Below are 20,582 nucleotides of genomic sequence, written 5' to 3'. Positions count from 1 at the left end.
TAGTTGGAGATGATAAAACAGTTTACCACAATAATCACTTGATGCTTCTGTGTAGGTGAAAGTGACATCATCAGAAGTCAAAGCCAAAGCAAGGGTGAAGTTGATTTCCTTCGATTTGAATTCAGAATTTGAATTCACACTCTGGTGCTCAAAGGATCCTCACAGAAAATGCCCTGCCAGCCATATATACAAAACACAAAACTGTAAACCCCTTAATGAAGTCTGCCTAGAAGGAAGCAAACCCTATAACCTGGAGAATTGAAGCCATCACCGCTTATCTTCAGGACATGAACATACTTTCTCTCAGCAGTCGTAAGTACACACACAAATGTTGACGATACAAGCAGGGATCATAGGCACAAGAGACTAACTCCCTCACACAGTGCTCTAGGTAATATAAATGCAGCATGTGGTAGCAGTGCAGCAAACACAAGAGGCAAAGTAAGATCTGAATAAGAAGTTAATTGGAGGAACATTCCTTCTTCCTCCATCGGATAGTGCAAACCAATCACTCCATGGCAACCTGGAAAATTAATGTCTATATAATGTCTAGAGAGTGATGGACTTTTAGGACTAAACTTTTTATTGAAATCGTGACCAATACAGAATGATTATGAAGTATTACATAAAAGCTAAGATAGATCACATCTAAATTAAATTATGTAATACACCAAAGAAATAGCTACATAGCACACAGCTTGAAAGCGTATGTAGAATTCTACAAACTATCCTATTATAATAAGAGCGTGAAACTTGGAGAGTTAAAATTCATCTTAGAGATGGATTCTTTTTGGTATCTTGACGATAAGACAAATTCTGGATTAAATCATGGAACCTGCAGTGCTTGGGGTTTAGCAAAACAAATAAGGAATAGTTGAATTTCAGTAGCAGACACTGATATTATGGGAGTCGAATGTTAGCTACTTCAGATTTGATCTCAATTCATGGAAATGAATCTTGTATTAGGGAAATAAATGATTCTCAAAGAAAATGCATTTTATTACAGCATCCCTTTATCAATGGCATATATGCCACAAGGTCAGAGATTTCCCATTCTTGCCAGTTGTTTTGAATGTGCTGTGTTAAGGCTAACAGATTGAGCCGGGCGTGGTGGCGCATGCCTTTAATCCCAGCACTTGGGAGGCAGAGGCAGGCGGATTTCTGAGTTCGAGGCCAGCCTGGTCTACAGAGTGAGTTCCAGGACAGCCAGGACTACACAGAGAAACCCTGTCTCGAAAAACCAAAAAAAAAAAAGGCTAACAGATTGTTGGGTGTCAACTTTCCAAAGGTCATATTCCGTGTGGGAAGACGCACAGTACTTTTGTGGCAGAAAGGGAACATTTTATAGCTTGCATTCTAGCCTTGCCTCAGGATTCTTATGAACCTAGTATCTCTTCATAAACTGGTGGATGACTCACATTTTGTCTAAGTTCCTTTGTCAGGGTAGAAAGAAATAAAAGTTGTCATTTTGACAGTAACAATTACACATAGCAATAGTCATAAATTCCCTTTTTTGTGTCTCTGGGTCTAATCTTTCATCTAAACTCTCTGTTCGGTTGGAGCTATTCATGGATGTCTATTTTCATGCCGACTACCATTTCAGGTAACAAGTTCGTGATGGAGAAAGAACTTGGCATTTAGTTATTGCTTTCTTTATCATCCTTCTTTCTTCTTTTTTTCTAATTTCTTCCTTATGAGAAGCCTTGATATAGAGAGGCAGGCACACAGTAAACCTCTACTTAGAAAAGAATGGCCAAATTCAGGGTTTATTTTTGGGTGTGGTAATTTTGACTGCGTTCTTTATTAGACAAAACACCTTCCAGGTTCTGAATACATAAAACAAAAAAATCACAAAACAAAAAACACAAAAACAGAAAAAAAAGTACGATGATAGAGCCTTGGAACTTTCTATTTTATTCAGTGAAAATTAAAGTGATATGTTTAAATCAAAAGATTCATATGAAATCTGTGGTAAGAATTTTTCTATTACAATTAGTTTCACATGCTATTAAAGTTTATATGAGAAACATGCAGTTCATGTTTTCTAAGTCTTTCTAGGCAGTTTCCAGGTGCAGTAAAAATAGGTTTGTAATCAAACTGTTGAATCACAAAGTTTGATTTTGATTACAACTCAAGATTTTTCTGTATGCACATCATTTGTGAAAAAAAAATTAAGTTTCGGGAAAAATTCAAGATGTTAGTAGACAGAGAAAGACGATTCTGAAGCATGATTCATACATCTGTCATGTCATATGTTATTTATGTGGAAAGTCAATTTCTAAATTAGCCAGGGACATAGGAGAAAAGAATTAGTAATGCATGTTGATTTAAAACATTTTGCACACACATACACACACACACACACACACACAAATTTACTTCTCTCAGTTTGAGAAAGTTCTTTGGAGGACAAATTTAATACTCTAAACAGAGTGCAACCCTAGCTTTTCAATGATCTTATACTGATACATTCAAAAGAGAATTATTTTGTAGTTTTGACTATGGCTTAGTAGGTACATATTTCTGGACCAGTTTAGAATGTAAATATAAATGATTGCATGGACTATCTGTGTAGACTTGGGCAATTGTCTAGTTAGTTCAAGAACAACAGACTATGAATGTTTTAGTGGCTATCAGTGAGCGCATGCTTTACTTTAAAATACATGCATCAAAATTCAAAATAAGTATGCACATGTGTGCTATAGACAGGGACACCATACTTTGTAATTTTAATACTGTTTAGGTGTGTATTTCATGCTTATCTTTTTATTGAATGGGTGTCCATTTTCTGTTGCTTCATTGACTTAGCAGTTATTCATCAGTGGAGACTAATTAAGACCACATGGAACAAAAACACATGATCCATGAACTTGGGACCATAAGAGAAACGTGTGTATGTAATGGATATTGGATGAGTCAGCCGCTGGATACTTTGAAGTCATTGCAAAGGAAGTGCCTGGGAACCAGCAGACAGGAATAACTGCCATGTAGTACTTGTGTAATCAGACATTTCTTGTTATTGTACTCCATCTCTTAAGTGGGAGGGACAAGGGCAAGGTGAGTCATGGAATCTGCTATAGGAAATGTGAACCCATGGCCTAGACATGGCTTTCACTCATCTGTGGGCTTAGATCAACTCTCTGGAGTTCATTTTGAAAGATGATAGCTCTTTTCTCTGATGCTGCCATAGGCAGTCAATTGCTTCTGGAGAAGAATGCCCTATGGCTGGAATAAGAACACAGACCTCCTCCCCTCTTTCATAATCTAATCAGGTACTTTTCATAGAAGATGAGAAAAAATGGATTATCAAAAAGGTCTTCAGTACTCCCTGCATCGTTTAGTTTTCTTTTAAAAGACAAATATTAGAAAAACATTGTTTTCTTTGAAAGTTTACACTTGTTCTGTAATGTTTAACAGCTTGGTGGACCAATGAAAATGTCGGTACCATAATAGGATTTCATTTGAAAATACATGCACATAGTTTTAATTTACTTTTAAAGTTTTGAGAATAAGATATAAAACTGTAGATACTGTAGGAAAAGTAAATTAGATTTTCATTCCTCTTGTTTTCAAAGGCTACTATTTTGTGAATAATAAGACATGGACAATATACCAATGCTTAGGAATAAGTTATCTCATGACCTTAGAAGGTATAAACAAGTATTGTTTGGATGATCCCAATCTTTCAAAATTACTAGAAAGGCTGAGAGATGGGCTAACAAGGTGTATTGATGGGCAGGTGTGTAGCTGGCTGTAACTAATCCGGGCTCAGGCAAGAGGCTGCCTTGCATTGCTAATGAGAGACCCAGCCAAAGGGCTGACTGTGAGCTCTATCTAAAACCTCATATGCTGGCTGTGTGTGGTTGGGAAGCCCGGAGTTTTTCTTTTCAGTGGCTTTATCCCATAACTGTGTTCATTTGAATCTGAGCGCACAAGGAACAGTCACCCTTGTAAGATGCCATCATAGTGAAGACCGTCACTTTGGTTTCAGTCCAGGGAGAAAGAGTTCACTGAAATGAGCATTGTGAAGAAACTCAGTTTGATGGTACCTTGGCGTGCTCTCTCCCTTCCTATACTGCTGGTTTCATTACGAGGTAAGAGCTTTCATATCTTGACCTTCATTTATCACACGTTTCTCTCTCTCTCTCTCTCTTGAAACTGATATTGTTTCCTTTTATGTTAATTCTTGAGTGTTTTGAGAACATGTGTGTACTAAATCACCTTCAGACAACTTCACTGGATTCTTAAGAATGTAGAGAATTTTTGCCCTTGGTGTGCTTTGAGTTTTCTTTAAGTGGCTATTTAAAACCATGCCTTTATCACTACATGCAGTCATTCTGACTCCTTTTTTTCAAACATGAACTACAGTGATGTCCCATGTGTAATTTAAGCACTTGAAACTTTATAATAATTTTGAGAGATAGAGTAGTTAAGGCTACATCATGTCATTAAAGCCTAAAAATAAAAAAAAAGAGATTTTAGATCTAACTTTAACATTTGAGGTTATGAATTAATTTTCCATCTTTACAACAAATTTACCTATAAATTAGTATTTATTAAAAGTCTTTATGGAGATGGCATTTATTTATATATACTTTTTTTTCTTTCTTTTTTGATCCCTGGTAAAGGGTCTAGAGTTTGGAGCTTGCAGGGTAAATGGAAGAAATAACAGACATGTGAGAGACACAGAAAAGTCACAATCTTCCCATCACAGAGGTCCTTAGCTCTCAAGGAAAAAGATGCAGGATGTTGTGTGGGATACTGTGTGGAGAGGCATTGAGATTGGCTTGTTCAACATGATCATTTTGTTTTGCATCATGTTTAAGCTTGCCAAAAACTAAGTGGTAGGGCCAGCTCTAGAATAGCTCTGGGATTCCATGCCTGGCCCCACTCTGTTGTGTGGCTGCACTGTGCACATCTATAGGCACTGGTTATATTGTGTGATGGCACTGTGTAAATCTACAGGCATTGGACATACTTTTAGGAGGGCTATTGCTCACCTCAGGTATATTACAGATCATTCTCTGGTCAGAATCCTCTAAAAAGAAAAAAACTAGCAGCAATTCTCAATGTATAGTTTAGCCTTTGGATAAAAAAAATAATCTGTTAGATAGCAGAACTCAGAGCAAGCTAGTTGTGTGTCCTGCAGTCTCACCAACCTGTGTTTATCTCTGGCAGGATACATTTGTGCGTCATCTGTCCTGTCAGAAACATCAGAGTGAGTATTTCTTTGCCTTAATGCTCCGAAACATCAAAGGAAGGAGGACATGCCAAACTCAGTAGACAGCTCTGTCCATTCTTCAAATAACAAGTGAAACCTTTACAAAAAGTATGAGATCTTCTTCCTTGAAATATTTCCAAACATTAGAAATGACATTCACTTTCATTCTTGTGAGAAGCCTTGGTGTGGTCCACTGCCTGTAGGTACTAAAGAGGCATTTGCTTCACTTCAAAGATCTGTGAAGAAGCTATATCCAGTAATATGTCTCTTTACAATTTTTCCTGTTGACATACATTATTGACTGTAAATGTACTACATTTTTAACATAAAGTAAAACTACTTTTAGTGATGAAATGGATAAAATGGTTACAGTAATAAATAATGAAAATAAATTTTTTTACTATTTTTCTTAGTGAAAGAATTATGCTCATTTGATTTTTAAAAATGTATTCACTAATAAATATAACAAAAATATGAAATTTCATAAAACAGATGTATAACTCAGTGAATTAATGATTTGGTTTGGATAACTGCCAATTAAGTGTCCTTACATTTATATCACCCTATTTTTTTTTTTTTTAGTGACACAGAACAGATGAAATTAAAATATTATGTATGGGAAAGTAAATGCACCTTTGGTAATTACCCACTTCAGGAGACTCAAGAAGTTACTAGGAAGAAGAAACTACACCTGTTGGTGTTACAATGTTACACTATTTTGTTTATCTCTCAATCTCAAAGTTCCTTCCTAAAATTCAGTTTATATCAGAGCCTGGAGAGATTTGGGGACAGTCCCGAATTTTGTAAAATGAGACAGCTCCACCACCCAAATCTCACCCTTCCACAGAGGGGAGGGGGCCCTTTAAATGTTAAACCAAGAAAGGCCTCTTTGATAAAAGTGATGGAGATCAGGAGGAAAACACCAGCTCCCTCTTGGGAAAGGCTGTTCAGGTTGCCCAGGGGCCTCTGACTACACAAGTTCTTTGTGTTTTCTTGCAGAAGTGAGTTCTATGAAAATGAACAGAGAAGGGCTCTGTTAGCAGTACAGGTAGGTTATGCCTCAGATGGAGAGAGGCAGAGAAATAACTCATTCTGCTTTGGATTCTGCTGTCACCTCAACAATGAGACCTTTGTGGAGGGAATGAAATGCTCCACACAAGACAGGAAAGAGTAGGGAGAGGCCAACACATTTCTCTGCAGCTTTTATTATTTTATTTTATTTTACGACCCTCAAATATATTCAGTTCACATAGATTTGTTTGGAATGAAACACCTTTTTTTCTTTCTCCTCATTCTTCTTGGTAACCTGTGCTTGGGCTTCAGTGTTGATGGGGATTGCATACCATCTTCTTGCTAGGACATTTGCATGATTTAGAAATTAACAACCCCAGCACTCGGGAGGCAGAGGCAGGTGGGTTTCTGAGTTTGAGGCCAGCCTGGTCTACAAAGTGAATTCCAGGACAGCCAGGGCTATACAGAGAAACCCTGTCTCGGAAGAAAAAGAAAAAGAAAGAAAAAGAAAAAGAAAGAGAAAGAGAAAGAGGAAGAGAAAGAGAAAAAGAAATTAACAACCTTATTGGGCAGGATAATAGAATCAAGACAAACACACATAAGAGCAAATGGAGAAAGGCTCAAATAACGTGAGTTAAAGACTAAAGCAGCATTAGGCGTATTCTCATGTACTGACAGACAGCCTTCATGTTTTCTAAACAATCCAGTCCCAGGGTATTTCTGAAGAGCAGTACACTGTTAGATTTGAGTACTTGTTACCTACTTCCTTTTCTATGTAAAGGATAATGAGTAATATGATTCCATTTTCATCAAATTGTCGTTTGACTATTCAAATGAATGAGCTCTAGACAATATTTCTCTGTGAGAGACAGATAAGTTAAACTACAGATTTTATGTGGGACAAACAGGTTTTGTTTTTGTTTTTTAGAAGTAATGTAACTTGAACATTAAATAGTTAATAGCTTAAAACCTCAAGGGAGCCTTTGACAAGTGTTGAGATACAAAGTATCCTTCTTATATTATTTTTCATTATGTTTAGACATGTGTGGGTATGGGACCCCATCCTGAAATATAAGATCCCTGGAGTTGGAGTTACAGACGGTTGTGAGTTCTCAGATGCGGGTACTAGACCTGAGTTCAGGTCTTGAGGGAGAGCAGCACGTGCTCTTAACCAGTAAGCCATTCCTTCAACCTCTGAAATACAGCTGTTATAAGTATTTCCTGATTGGTGCCTTCATTCTATATTTTATCATAGTAAACCCAAGGGAACAAAGAGATAGAAAGGTCAAATGTGATCTTATGACAGTTCAGATGACAAAACAAATTCTTTTTTTTTCTCTTTCTTGATGCTAGATAATCTGTTTCTATTGTTCTACACAGAGTCTTTTACTAAACCTAGAGTTTGCTGGTCAATGAGCTCCAGGAATCTCTTTCCTTAGTGCTAGTATCCCAGGCATGTGGCACGGTACCTGGCTTTTAAAAAAATAGGATGCTTGTATTAATACTTTGAGAACTTCATCTAATCATATTCACATTATAATCATAATCGTGCTCACCTTATCTCCTCTCATGGCACTGCTCAGATCAACCTCTACCTTCCCATGCTCCTCCCAAATGAACTTTCTCCTTTTGTTTCTTTATAATTCCCTGCCCAGTCTAGTTTGTGTTGCCTGTATACTCATGGGTGCAGTGTGGAGCCATCCCTTGGTGAACAAATGGTTGACTTACCAGAAGCCAGTGCTGTACATAAAGCTGACTTGGTGTCTTCCAGGGTCCCAGGCAGTTAGTATCTCCTCTGTTAATGGCAGCATGGTCTCCTCCCTATTTCATGTCAGACTGTTGACTGGCTTCATCTTGTGCAGATCTTATTCAGACAACCACGGCTATGATAGGTCCGTGAGTGCGGCCATTCTGTCACAGTTAGAAGATGCTGTTTCGGGCCAGTCACTTTGACCTCTGTCTCCTACAGCCTTTCGGCACATTCTTCCCCGATGGTCCCTGGGCCTTGGCTGGGGAGTAATAGAAGTGATTAATTTGTGGCTCAGCACTCCACACACTCATTCTCGGCATGTTGTGCATCTCTGGGTTAATCGCTATCCATGTTGGAAAGAAACGTCTCTGAGAAGCTGAACTAATCTTTAGACATAGAGATGGGAATTTAGAGGGCAGATTGATACTATGCTTATTTAGCACAAGAATAGTAGTTGGTTCACCTATGGGGCCTGTGAGCTGCCCAACCATGGGTTATTGGGCCAGATCTACAGTACCACTCATGTCTTTCCTCACACAGGCCTTGAATCCAGTCAGAAAGTGCTTGGTTGACCATATAACATCTGTGCTACTATTGAATCCATAGGTCTATGATGCCACTCATATCACTCCTGTAGTTCACAGAGGTCACAACTAGATAAGTTATCAATAGATAACTTTCAGTATCCTGTACAGACTACTTGGCACATTTTGGGTACTATGAAAGCCAGACACCGGGGAAGAAGCAGCCTACTCAATACCAATTTGATTTCTTCATGTCCTATGACCAAAGTTTATTGTACATGGCTTTGGCTTTTTATGTGGATCTTGGATATGCAAACTCAGGTCCTTATGTTTCCATAGCAACTACTTTATCCACTAAATCATCTTCCTTGTCATGCTTTTTTTTTTTTTAATAACTAAGAACGGCAGTGGAAACAATATTTCGGCGTAGGAAGTATTTTGTATTAGAGAAACTGAAGTAGAGGGACTGTAAGTTTGGGGCTAGTCTGGCCTGCATAGTGAGACCTTGTGTGAGAACAACAACAACAACAACAAAAATCTCATATATCATGTGAAGTAGCTAAGATAAATTTTCTATGATAAGAAGGAGGTGATTGCCAATGGAGTATATTGGCAAATATCTATCTGCATAACTCAGAAGAAAATCTGTTGATGAAAACGAAAACTTCCGTTCTGGTGAACATGCTCGATTGAAAATCTTGTGTGAACTGTCCATCCCCTAACGTTGCAAATAAAGAGATCCTTGGATGGGACGGGACCCTGTGCATTCACGTGCCATCAGGATCTGTGCAATGTACCCACTAGGAGTTAGGTTAGTGCCTCTCCTCTGCTACTAAGAGCGATGTGCTTGCTTTGTCTTCGTGTCTATTTTAGGCAGGATGAAGAACAGGAGGCTTGCATTTCTTTCCTGTAGCCAGTGGACACGTGTCGAGATCATTTAATGTCGATTAAGTTTTCAAGGGAGAAATGTGACAGGGAGCGATGAGGTCACAGTCAGGCAGTTCCCTGCTTAGAAATAGGCTTTAAGGCCATTCATGCTCAGCTCATTCCTGTGCTGTAAGCAAACATTGCTGATGGATGGATAACTGTCCTCAGAAGTATGCTGGCAGTGACGTAAGCATGCACAGCCTAAGCATAGACTTCTATAAATGGCGTACATGTGATTGTTGCTGTGATTTATCTATCGAGGGCACATCTCTGTGGTAATGGCCATCCTCCTGTGGAGGTGCGATCAGGAAGGAGAAAGAGTGGCTACCAGTCCGCTTTTACTGGTTCTGTGAATATGTGTACCCACAACAACATTCTTTGCATTGCATTCGGTGATTCTTCTGAAGCAGGCACTGAGACCAAGGCTTAGGTGAACAGTCTCTGGAAAATATACAAGGGAGGGTCAGACAAGAGTGAGAGAAAATACAATTCAGGGCATGTGAGTGGGGGGCTCCCTGTGGTAGGCATGTAGGGCTCAGTCTTATTGGGAACGTGATAAGTAGCCTCTCTTCCTGTTTCTGCAAGGGATGGGGCTAGCCTGGGCTGTATAGTGAGACCCTGTGTGAGAACAACAACAAAAATCTCATATATCATGTGAAGTAGTTAAGATAAATTTTCTATGATAAGAAGGAGGTGATTGCCAATGGAGTATATTGGCAAAAATATTTATCACCCATCAATTCCTGTTTTCCGACTGAGCAAAGAGAGGAGCTAGTGTGTCTAGCCGAAAAGTCCCTCTTGGACTCTGTCCTCAGGCAGAGATAGAAAGAAGGCTGGGCTTGGAGTTGAAATCTCTCCATTCCCACAGAAACACAAGTGAATATGATATGGGCTGAAAAAACACTGCTGGAGTTTGCTTTAGTCATAGCTCTAAATACCAGGAGAGGCAGATTCCCATTTGAACTATATCTTTTTTTTTCCAGTTCAGTTGATACTTGTTGCTGGCTTGCCAGAAGTCCTGTCATGCAGAATAGCCATGCTTGTAAATTTAGAAACTTCATGTCTCCAGGGATCTGTAAAGAAATCATTTTCTGTGCAAATGGTTCATTGAATCTGAGTCATCATGAGTTATTTGATGTGATGGACATAACATAAAAATGAAAAGGCCTCACTTATTAAAGTAGCGTGCCGTTCTGAGTTCAGAAATGTTCCGAAGCTAAAACTGAGTGTGGACTTTTACACTTGAGAAATGCACTATGGTGCTGGATAAACAGAAGCATAGCCGAATTGTCAGGAATGTTAAGTGGTCACTGGGATTTCTTTACAGGAGGTCAAAGTTGAGTGGAGTAAGAAATAAATATACTAAAGGTAGTCCAGTGTATATTAATTAATTAATTCATTCATTAATTCATTTATTTTGAATGTATGTGTTTGTGTGTGTGTGGGGGGTCTCTGTATGTGTATGCATGAGTATATGTGTGTGTGTTGTGTATGTAGCATGTGTGTGTTCTCATACCAAGGCATGTACATGGATGCCAGAAGACAACTTTCTTTTTCCACCATGTGGTCCTGGAAATCCAACTCAGGTTCCTAGGCTTTACCTGCTGAGCTATCTTCATAGCCTGCATATTCCATTTTCATTTAGTAATAGTAAGAGGCAGGAAGCCTGTCCTCCTTATTATATGTTTGGGGTATTACTAGTCACTGATTGTTTCACTTTATCCTCCTGATTCTGTAAGGGAGACACTATTACTCCTTTTTATTTATTGGAAACTGAGGCTACATGGACTAGATAATTCGTTCAGGTACTTAGGCTAGTGTGAGGCAGAGTGGAAGATGTTTGTCAAACATCAGAGATGAGGGACTGGTTTCCACTGCAACGGTTGGCGTAAATTATTTCAGAGGCAAAGAGCTTTGAAGATGGTATGTGCCAAGCAATGTTAATGCCTGTTTGTTTGATTTAGGCAGCTGGAAACAGTATGGTGGGAGAGAAAATTCAACATGGCATCACTGTGAGACCATAACCATAAACCACTTGAGGGCCAGGATAATAGAAACAGAAGGGATTGAGAAGTGAGGATAAAACATAGATCAATTTGCAAGGAAGAAGTAATGAACTTATGAACTTGGAGCCCTGGTATGGGGAAAGGAGCTTAGAAGTGACTCTTTAAGAGTCCTTAACAAATGAGATAATAGAAGAGTAGTATCACGTAGCATGGGGTGAGTTCTGTTTAAAGAACATACTGAGGAGCTAGGGAAATGGACCGGTAGGTACCTGCTACGAAAGAGTAAGGACCTGCTTGTACTTTAGATCCTCAGTGAAAAGCCAGGCATGGCCTTTTGTCACTACTTACAGAGTGTGTGTGTGGAGGCAGACAGGAAGATCCCGGGAGCTGATTGGCTAGTCAGCTTAACTGAATCCCTGGGCTCTAGGTCAAAAAATACCTCAAAAAATAAATTAGAGAGTAATTGAGAAAGGCAGCAAATGTCACACTCTGATCTCCATAGGCAAATGTACCTCCCTTGGTGTATACGCACGTGAGCAAGATGCATGCATTTTTCTATTTCTCATGCGCAAAAGCACACACACACACACACACACACACACACACACACACACACACGGAAAAATGCTCAAATCAAGCTTCTCATGTGTGAGAGTAATCATCAGATTAGAGGTCAAAGATCTTGGTCCTTCCTGATATAGCTGTCTCTTGTGAGACGACGCCGGGGCCTAGCAAACACAGAAGTGGATGCTCACAGTCAGCTATTGGATGGATCACAGGGCCCCCAATAGAGGAGCTAGAGAAAGTATCCAAGGAGCTAAAGAGATCTGCAACCCTGTAGGTGCAACAACATTATGAACTAACCAGTACCCCGGAGCTCTTGACTCTACCTGCATATGTATCAGAAGATGGCCTAGTCGGCCATCACTGGAAAGAGAGGCCCATTGGACTTGCAAACTTTATATGCCCCAGTACAGGGGAACGCTAGGGCCAAAAAGTGGGAGTGGGTGGGTAGGGGAGTGGGGGGGGAGGGTATGGGGGACTTTTGGGATAGCATTGGAAATGTAAATGAGGAAAATACCTAAAAAAGAAAAAAAAAGATCTTGGTCCTTAGATCACGTCAATCATCTTGCTTATCTCACATCCTGCTTCAATTTCCCTAACATTCCCAGATACTCAATTTTTAACCAGGTAGCAAAGTTCGACTGTATGTCTTCAGGTAAATATAAGTACCATTGGAAAGGCAATGATCACGATCTATACATGCAATCGGAATTGAGTTGGGCTGATAATCTATAAGTGACTAGCTTTAGCAATATATAATCATTTACAATAATTCCTAAATCACCACATTTCATCTGGATTGTTATAGGCAGTATTAGATCCTTTCTTACTAACCTTCTGTGAGAGGCACTACTCTAAAAGCTTACAGGACAGCATCTACTCCATTGCTACGCCACCCAGTGAAGGTTCCCATTTTACAGATGAACAGGTGGAGGCATTACGCTGATAGGAAATGTGGCTAAATAGAAGTAAAAGGTCAGAGGGTGTTTCTGTGAGAGGCGGTTTCACAAGTCTGGTACACAGGCAGGTCAGCCCTGACTGTATCAATCCCTTGAGCTTCCCTTTAGTCACTCATATCTGCAACTGTCAGAGAACTATTACTTTTGTATACAAAGAATCAGTAAAGACAACAGTGCCTTTTTATGGCTCCTTTCACAAAGGGATGATGGAGTGGGGTAGGCACAAGCTGAGTGAGGGCATAGAGGACAAATGGCTTGTGTAAGTAGCCAAAGAGAGAAAAAAAGAAGAAGGCTTGAAGCCAGCTCTGTTAATCATCACCCCATGGGAGCCCTTTCTGCTTCCCCGAGACGGTCTCGATCATGGGAAGATACATTAAGTCAGTGCTTCATAATTTCTATATTTATAAACGCTTTCCAGAATTTCTCCATTTGCACTTTTGGCTTATGTTAAGCAAACTAATTTGCATTTGCATTTCTCTATTTTAAAGTTTGAAGCAACCTCTCCGAGATATTTTTTCCACGAAGCTATTAATTGGGGTGAGAGTAAAATAAAAGGTCAGTGCGGGTCGCTGTTCTTCTGTCTATGTTTTCTGAGATGGTCCCTTGGTGGTGGGGCAGGGGCGGGGGGAGAGGGGGTGGGGGCGGGGCTAGGTTCAATCTGTTCTTGTTTGCTTCCATGTATACTGGAAGGACCGAGTCATGACGGTAATAATAGTAATCATTTAAGTTCATGTCCTATACAAATCCAAATCCAAAATTATTTTTAGATTGGCCAGAACTAAACAGTTAGATGAAGCTGCTGACAGTGTGGCTGGAGAGAACACGGAAGGGTAGCAGGAAGCTTTTTCTTTTGTCCACAGTCAATGACCCTTTTCCCTTCCCTCCCCACTGTCCGTCTTTTGTCTTGGCAGTATACTATTTCTGTTAAGTAGAAAGCTGGTGGGAGCTTAAAATTGAAAGAAACAGAAGTAATTCTTATCATCATGTTTAAAGTCACAGCAAAGTTTGATGTTTGCCTTCAATAGAGTAAGCAGCCTTGTAAATACATTTTCCAAAAAATATTCTGCTTGTTTATCTAAATAGTCACCTACCCAGTGTAGGATAGGCATATCTCTTAAAGAAAAGCCACACTGCTTGTAAGTTTATGTAAAACATTTTCCACCTGTATTTTGATTTAAGTTAAGACAGTTCCTTCTCCCCCCACCCCCAACTCACTTAAAATTTACCTAGAGATCTGTAGGCTTTGAAATGTAAAGAGAAGTCAGTGGACGTTTAGGGGGAAAATGATAACAGGACTTTGTCCTTCTCCTATTTGGCAGACCGTGTTTGTTATTACAGTCAGACAGTGTCTTCGCCAATGTGACATCTTCCAGACAGCCCTGGCTTCTTTAGTAATATTTTACAGTGACTCAAAGATGTTCTCCGCTCCTCATGTATAACTGGGGTTCTTTCAGCCTGAGCTCTGCCAGTTGCTGGTGTCTTCTTAACAGAGGAAACCTTTCCCTAGCATTCCTTTGCCTTCTCAAACTCACTCAGGAGATGCCTTTGAGATTAAAGAAAACTTGTAGCGATTTGCTTCTTCTTTTTAACGTATTTATTTGAGGCAAGTTTTCTTTCCACGAAAAGGTATGGGGGGGGGGCGGGTGTGGGGCGGAGGCGTGATTTCTGCTTCTGCCTCATCTTTGTTAAGCACCGATTTCCAAAGATGGGGTCATTTATAGCCTAGCCTCAGTATTAATGGGCAAACTTCAACCGAAATGTGTCACCCATCTCATCGAAGGTGGGAGTTTCCCTTTGAATTTTATGGTTTGCTTGAGCCCTCCCTGAAGTGAGCAAGATCTGAGTTATTCTTCAGTACAGCGCTTGCTCCCGGAGAAAGGGCTGGTGGGAAGTGTTCCAGACTCTGGTGTAGGGAATCATCTACAGCTTGGGCACTTCTGCTTCTCATCATCTTGGACAGGGATTCCTTACATGGGAACTTGACCTTTCAATTGCTCGAAGGAGGCTAACCTTTTCTCTCAAAGTACTTTGCGATGTGAAAGCCTGTCTTTCTTGCTTCAGAGCACACATAATGAAATGAATAGATAGAGATTTGATGGCTTAATTCTTTAGCACCACAAGGCAAGAGGCCCAGGTTCTGTTTAAGTTAACAGTATTACAGTTAGTCCAAGCTAGATCGTGACACATTGTGTTTTTGTGAGCTGATCCATGCCAGAAGATAAATCATTTTGCCCTACCCCTCAGGTTCGTGTCCTCATGAATGCCTTAACGGGGCTTTCTGTTCTAAGACGGGTACGTGTGATTGTCAAATATTCCAGGCTCTCGGGACAAGGTGCCAGATTGGTAAGTTTCAGGGATATTTATGAGAGAATTATGGGATATGAACGAGAACATTAAGTCATGATTTGGTTGGAAGTGTTCATCCCCTGGGATTTGGGGCATTAGCTAGAGAGTTCAAAATTTATTTTCATCAATTTGAAGTAATGTAGAAACACTGTAAAAGAAAATAGAAGTACGTACTTGCCCTTCCCAACGATCTCTAATTTTTCAAGAACTTTTTTTCCCCCTTTATTTTCTGGCATTAGCTTAGTAGAACCGTCTTTTGTTTATGTCTCTCTTTTACTTAGTATATTTTAGTAGAAGCATTTCTTCTTTGTGTTCCATTTGTTGGACATTGAATATGTAGATTAGAAATACTGAGAACTCTTTAGGTACTGGGGATAAGTTTCCATTTTTAAGTATTTCTATCCACAGTGTCTCAGGTAGGGTCTTAGGTTAATAATTATCAATGGATAATAATCAGTATTTTACCATTTGCAAGACAACATGGGAGGCACAAGGCAGGGTATGTTTCTGATGCATAGTAGATGAGCAATACTTAAACTTAAGTGTTCTAAAGAAAAGTGCAGGATTGGAGACCCGCTGTTGGGCAAGGCCATTTTGTTTCTTTTCCTGAGCGGACCAACGTTGGCCTGAGCTGACAAATTTAGATAATTGTTTCAAAAGGAGAGGAAACTAAGACACCTCCTTATCTTTTGGTTTTCCCTGAACTATATCAAAACCCACCTAGTGACAATTCAGCAAATATTCCTGTCTTGTGCATTATTATAAAATGAAGCATTTAAAATATAAAAAATGGTGTGCAGGTGGTGGTGGTGGTGGTGAGATGACTCAGCAGGGAGAAGCCCTAGTTGCCAAGATCAGAATTCTATCCCCAGAACCCACTTAGGCAGAAGGAGCAACTCCTGAAAATTGTCCTTAGACACTTTCTTGCTCAAACACAGTGGGACCCACCCCCACCACACCCAACACAATAATGAATATTATTATCCACCACACACTCACAAGTGGAACAGAGTGGGAGGTTATCTAGAGGAGAGGCATGATCATAATAGATGAAGCCCGTTGATTTAAAATAAATAATCGTCTGCAATGTCACCAGTCTGAGGTCATCATTTTGAGATTCCCGGAAACCGAATGACTAATGCTTTCACCTCCATTTTCAGGCACGCATACCCATCTATTTATTTATTCATTAATTTTTTGGTCATCATTTATTTTTCTCTTTGGATACTATAAGGAGATTAAAAAAAAGAATAATTATGGAGACTGGAGCATTCTCCCTGCTGCCTGTGCTGTTCAGAACATTCCATGGTGATCTATCTTTATTCATCTGCTGGGTCGTCATTACTGTCTTTTTCTTACTCTTTCTTTCTTCCAGACCTGTCTCTTGGAAACAACAGTTAGAGGAGTTTCTAACATAAGTCCTTTCTCCATCAAAACTAGAGACTTTTTTTTTAAGTAACTGGATATTATTTCAGTGAAAATTACAATTATTGTGACTGAATATTTTGAGATTGATGAGGTTTATTTTACACTAGTAAATATTCTTTTTATTTCTTTTCAGTGCCAAACATGGGAAGTGGCAGAGATGGGATTTGCAAAACCTGGGGACAGTATCACTTTGAAACATTTGATGGCATCTACTATTACTTCCCAGGAAGCTGTTCTTATATATTTGCAAAGGACTGTGGTAATTTGGAGCCTCAGTACACAGTATGGGTAGGTGGTACTTGAATTTAATCAATTAAAAACATTACTCCTGGAAAATAATATATTTAAGAATAATGGTCAAATATACAGTAGACCAAAATACAAATGGAAGATAATTATAGAACACCTAGGGCTCTACTCTTAAATGGAGTGGTTCAAATCTGTGACCATATTGAGTGTCATTCCACTGAGATGATAACTGGCATCTTAGGCACAGGGATTGAATCCATTCGAGAAAGTCTTACAGGCTGTGGAGAAATATCATGTATTTACTATTATAGTGACTCATCAATATCCCTAATATTTGGGTTTTATTTGATAATTTGGAAGAGGGTAGAGTCATTATTCATATTTTCTCCCTCATTATTCATATTTTCTCCCTCTCAGTCAGCATTTTGACTGAGATGCCTTCTTGCTTTAACTTTTTCAAAGTGCTACTCTTGGGCTAGGGAATATAGCTAAATGGTAGAGCAAATTTTTAGCACACACCAGGCCCTGTTTTGAATCCTTGGCTCCAAAAATAGATAGGTAAATAAAAATATGAAACAAAACAAAAGGAATGGTTTGTGTGTCGAGGAAACTGATGTTTATGAAAGGGACCCCGTGGATTATGTAATTGCCAGGTAAATCCATGCTACATGATTAAGCTCATTCAACCAGCTCTTAGTTTCAGAATTCCCAAGTCCATTGAATTCCTATGAAATCTCTCAAACTCCAGCTAGAGTTGTTTTCCTACACTCTTTCTACCTCTGTAGGACTCTTCTTGACAGAGCACCTCCTTCATGGAGCCTCCCCTTCTGAACCCTTGCTTCTGATGCCCCTATCAGACTAGCTGCTTCACAGATCTCCTGTCCACAGCTTGGGGTTTCTTCTCACCCACTTCTGGAAACAACCCTCTTTTACTTCCTGTATTGGTTTTTCCTGTTTCCTGGATTCAAGAAAAGGTCTGATGGCCAGGGAATTTTGTCTACTTGTAGGATTTGCTCTGAAAAACCTCCTGCGTCCTCTGAGCTCATGGTCTGTGTTGGTGGAGGTGCCTGGTCCTGCGTTTGAAGTCCGCAAGATTTTTAACTCCGTGTCTAAAATGGTGAAGAGATGCTTGCATGCAAACTATGCATGGGAGGACAAGTTTGAATTAACTTGAAGAGCATTTCTAGAAAATTTGACTTCTCTGCTGATTTCTAAGTACTTTTTATTCAATCTTTTTCTTGCTTCCTAAAAAACCAGTAATCTTTTCTCTATTCCCAGTAGGCTGAGATGTGATGGTTGCATGAGGCTCCCGTATTTTGTCCTTCTCTCCACAAGGGATGCATTCATGATTCACACCCTTCACTTTGGACCACGATTTCTTCCTTTATTTCTTCTATTCATTTTTTCAGAGTTCTGCTGCTCATACCTCGGAGTTCCTGAACTGAAGGATCCTTACTGATTCTTTTCCTGTTTTGCATCATTTTGTTTTTTTGTTCTATTGCCATGGAAGCTTTCTTCCAAGCTCATATATCTTTCCATCTTCTGATTATTTCTTCTATCATGTTGCCAATGTTTAGCTGTTTTCACTTAAAAAAATTTTAAATAGTATTTAATGATCTTTTTAGAGATGTTATATGCTCACTTTTCTGTCCGATACTAGTTGGTCTTTATGTGTGTGTAATGTATATAAAACTTTTCTAAATCATCTTAGATTTACAATTTAATTATATAGATCGCATATATTTATTCGAAACAAAGAAATTGGTACTGTCTCTTTGATTTCCTCTTTTCATTGTTTCTTGGGTTCTGTCTTTTATAGTATGGACTTTCTTCAAGTGATAACTGATTCATGAGTGTCTGTTTACATTTGAGAACAAGTGTTTACAATCTAGTATGGGAACTACTGATATTTGGAGTGGGCTTGTTTGGCTAATATGAGGTTGAGCAGGATGGTCTTGTTTCACTAGAACCACGCTTCCCCATGTCAACCTTGCCCCATCTTGTCCTCCAAAGAGAAATTCTGCAACACTTGAATGGGATTGGAGGGTGGGTGCTTGAAAATTGAGAATATTTTAGTCAAATTCCTCTCCCTGGCGTTTGTATTTCATGTTTCTTGTCTCAGTCTTCCTTGGTTTTCCCCCATACTCCATCTTCTCCAGAGTTTTCCTTAGCCTGGCATCAAAAATCCTCCCCACTAAATCTTGACATGTATACTCCATGTCTTTTCTTTGTTTGCTATTCCTTTTTTTTTTAATTAGGTATTTTCTTCATTTACATTTCAAGTCCCCCATACCCTCCCTGCCCCACTCCCCTACCCACCCACTCCCACTTCTTGGCCCTGGCATTCCGCTGTACTGAGGCATATAAAGTTTGCATGACCAATGGGCTTCTCTTTCCAGTGATGGCCGACTAGGCCATCTTNTGATACATATGCAGCTAGAGACACGAGCTCCAGGGGGTACTGGTTAGTTCATATTGTTGTTCCACCTATAGGGTTGCAGATCCCTTTAGCTCCTTGGGTATAATGTTATTCAACACTACGTATTTTATTCCCATTTCGTATGTTTTACTGGTTTTCTTGCAATGGGATATAAACTTAAGGAAGGCAGATATTCTGTCTGTTTTGTTGATGGCTGTATCCCTAGAATGTGGGACAGTGTTAGATACATAAGAAGTGATCAATAACATTTACTACTTACGCATTGCATTTATGTTTCTAGTGTCCTATTGTTAGTGGTGCTCTTATCCTTTTTATATTTGAACATTCCTTTCTACTTGCTTAGCTACCTACTTTTCTGTTGCTTTATGGTTTTGAGATTTACGTTTTAGTTGTTGAGTTTCTGAGATTAATCTTGAGATGAGGTAAGGGAACGTAATGTTCATTTTCTTTTCTCACCCACTCTTCTACTTGTTTTCCTTGTGTTATCGTTTTCCTAGTGAGCTGGATTTCTCCTCATATCTGAAGAAATAATTCTTTATTATTATTATTATTATTATTATTATCATTTAGTTTCTCTCTCTTCAAAAGTATCTGGGAATAAAGAAAAATCTATTTTCTTAAAAAATTCCATCTAAAAAAATCCATTTTTAAACAATGGAGTCCTGTTCACTTTGTTAACATATGAGTATAGCTTGCTACTGAGCTTCATTCAAAGCTCTCTTATGATATGTGGTTCTTATGGTTTTCTGCCCAGCTGCTGTTTTCCCCAGCATATACTACACAGCTTCAGAAAACTACCCCTTAACATGTAGAGGTTACAGTGAGCTTACAAAGATCCTGAGTTAATTTGCATTGTACAAGATAAAATCTAGTGTTTACTTGTGAGGTAACTATTTCGTTCCTCTTAAAAATCCTAAGTGTAAGGGTAGTCCTCATTTTGTCAGGTACCATGCAACCAATGATATTGCAAGCTGTAAAGGTACGCTGTAGGGTTTAGTTAGCCACGTGGATCCCTGCAGTTATTTCTCATGTTTTCTTCTTTCTTTCCTTCTTTCTTTCCTTCTTTCTTTCTTTCTTTCTTTCTTTCTTTCTTTCTTTCTTTCTTTCTTTCTTTCTTTCTTTCTTTCTTTCTTTCTTTCTTTCTTTCTTTCTTTCTT

General features: G+C 39.2%; 1 protein-coding gene across 1 annotated transcript in view; it reads left to right on the top strand.

The window, feature by feature from the left end:
• The first annotated feature begins 229 nt into the window (after positions 1-229).
• The window catches only part of Otogl (otogelin like), a 144,483-nt gene continuing 124,130 nt past the window's right edge, over positions 230-20,582 (top strand). Inside the window, exons 1-7 of the mRNA XM_021174947.2 lie at positions 230-312; positions 3,992-4,094; positions 5,179-5,218; positions 6,221-6,269; positions 13,451-13,517; positions 15,207-15,305; positions 16,870-17,024. Coding sequence (XP_021030606.2) covers positions 4,016-4,094; positions 5,179-5,218; positions 6,221-6,269; positions 13,451-13,517; positions 15,207-15,305; positions 16,870-17,024 — 489 coding nt within the window. The 5' untranslated portion in view covers positions 230-312; positions 3,992-4,015. The remainder of the gene's footprint in view (positions 313-3,991; positions 4,095-5,178; positions 5,219-6,220; positions 6,270-13,450; positions 13,518-15,206; positions 15,306-16,869; positions 17,025-20,582) is intronic.

The sequence above is a fragment of the Mus caroli genome, chromosome 10 (assembly GCF_900094665.2).
Source record: "Mus caroli chromosome 10, CAROLI_EIJ_v1.1, whole genome shotgun sequence".
NCBI lineage: Eukaryota > Metazoa > Chordata > Mammalia > Rodentia > Muridae > Mus > Mus caroli.
Note: the sequence above shows the minus strand (reverse complement) of the source record. Positions and strands in the feature narration are given on the sequence as shown.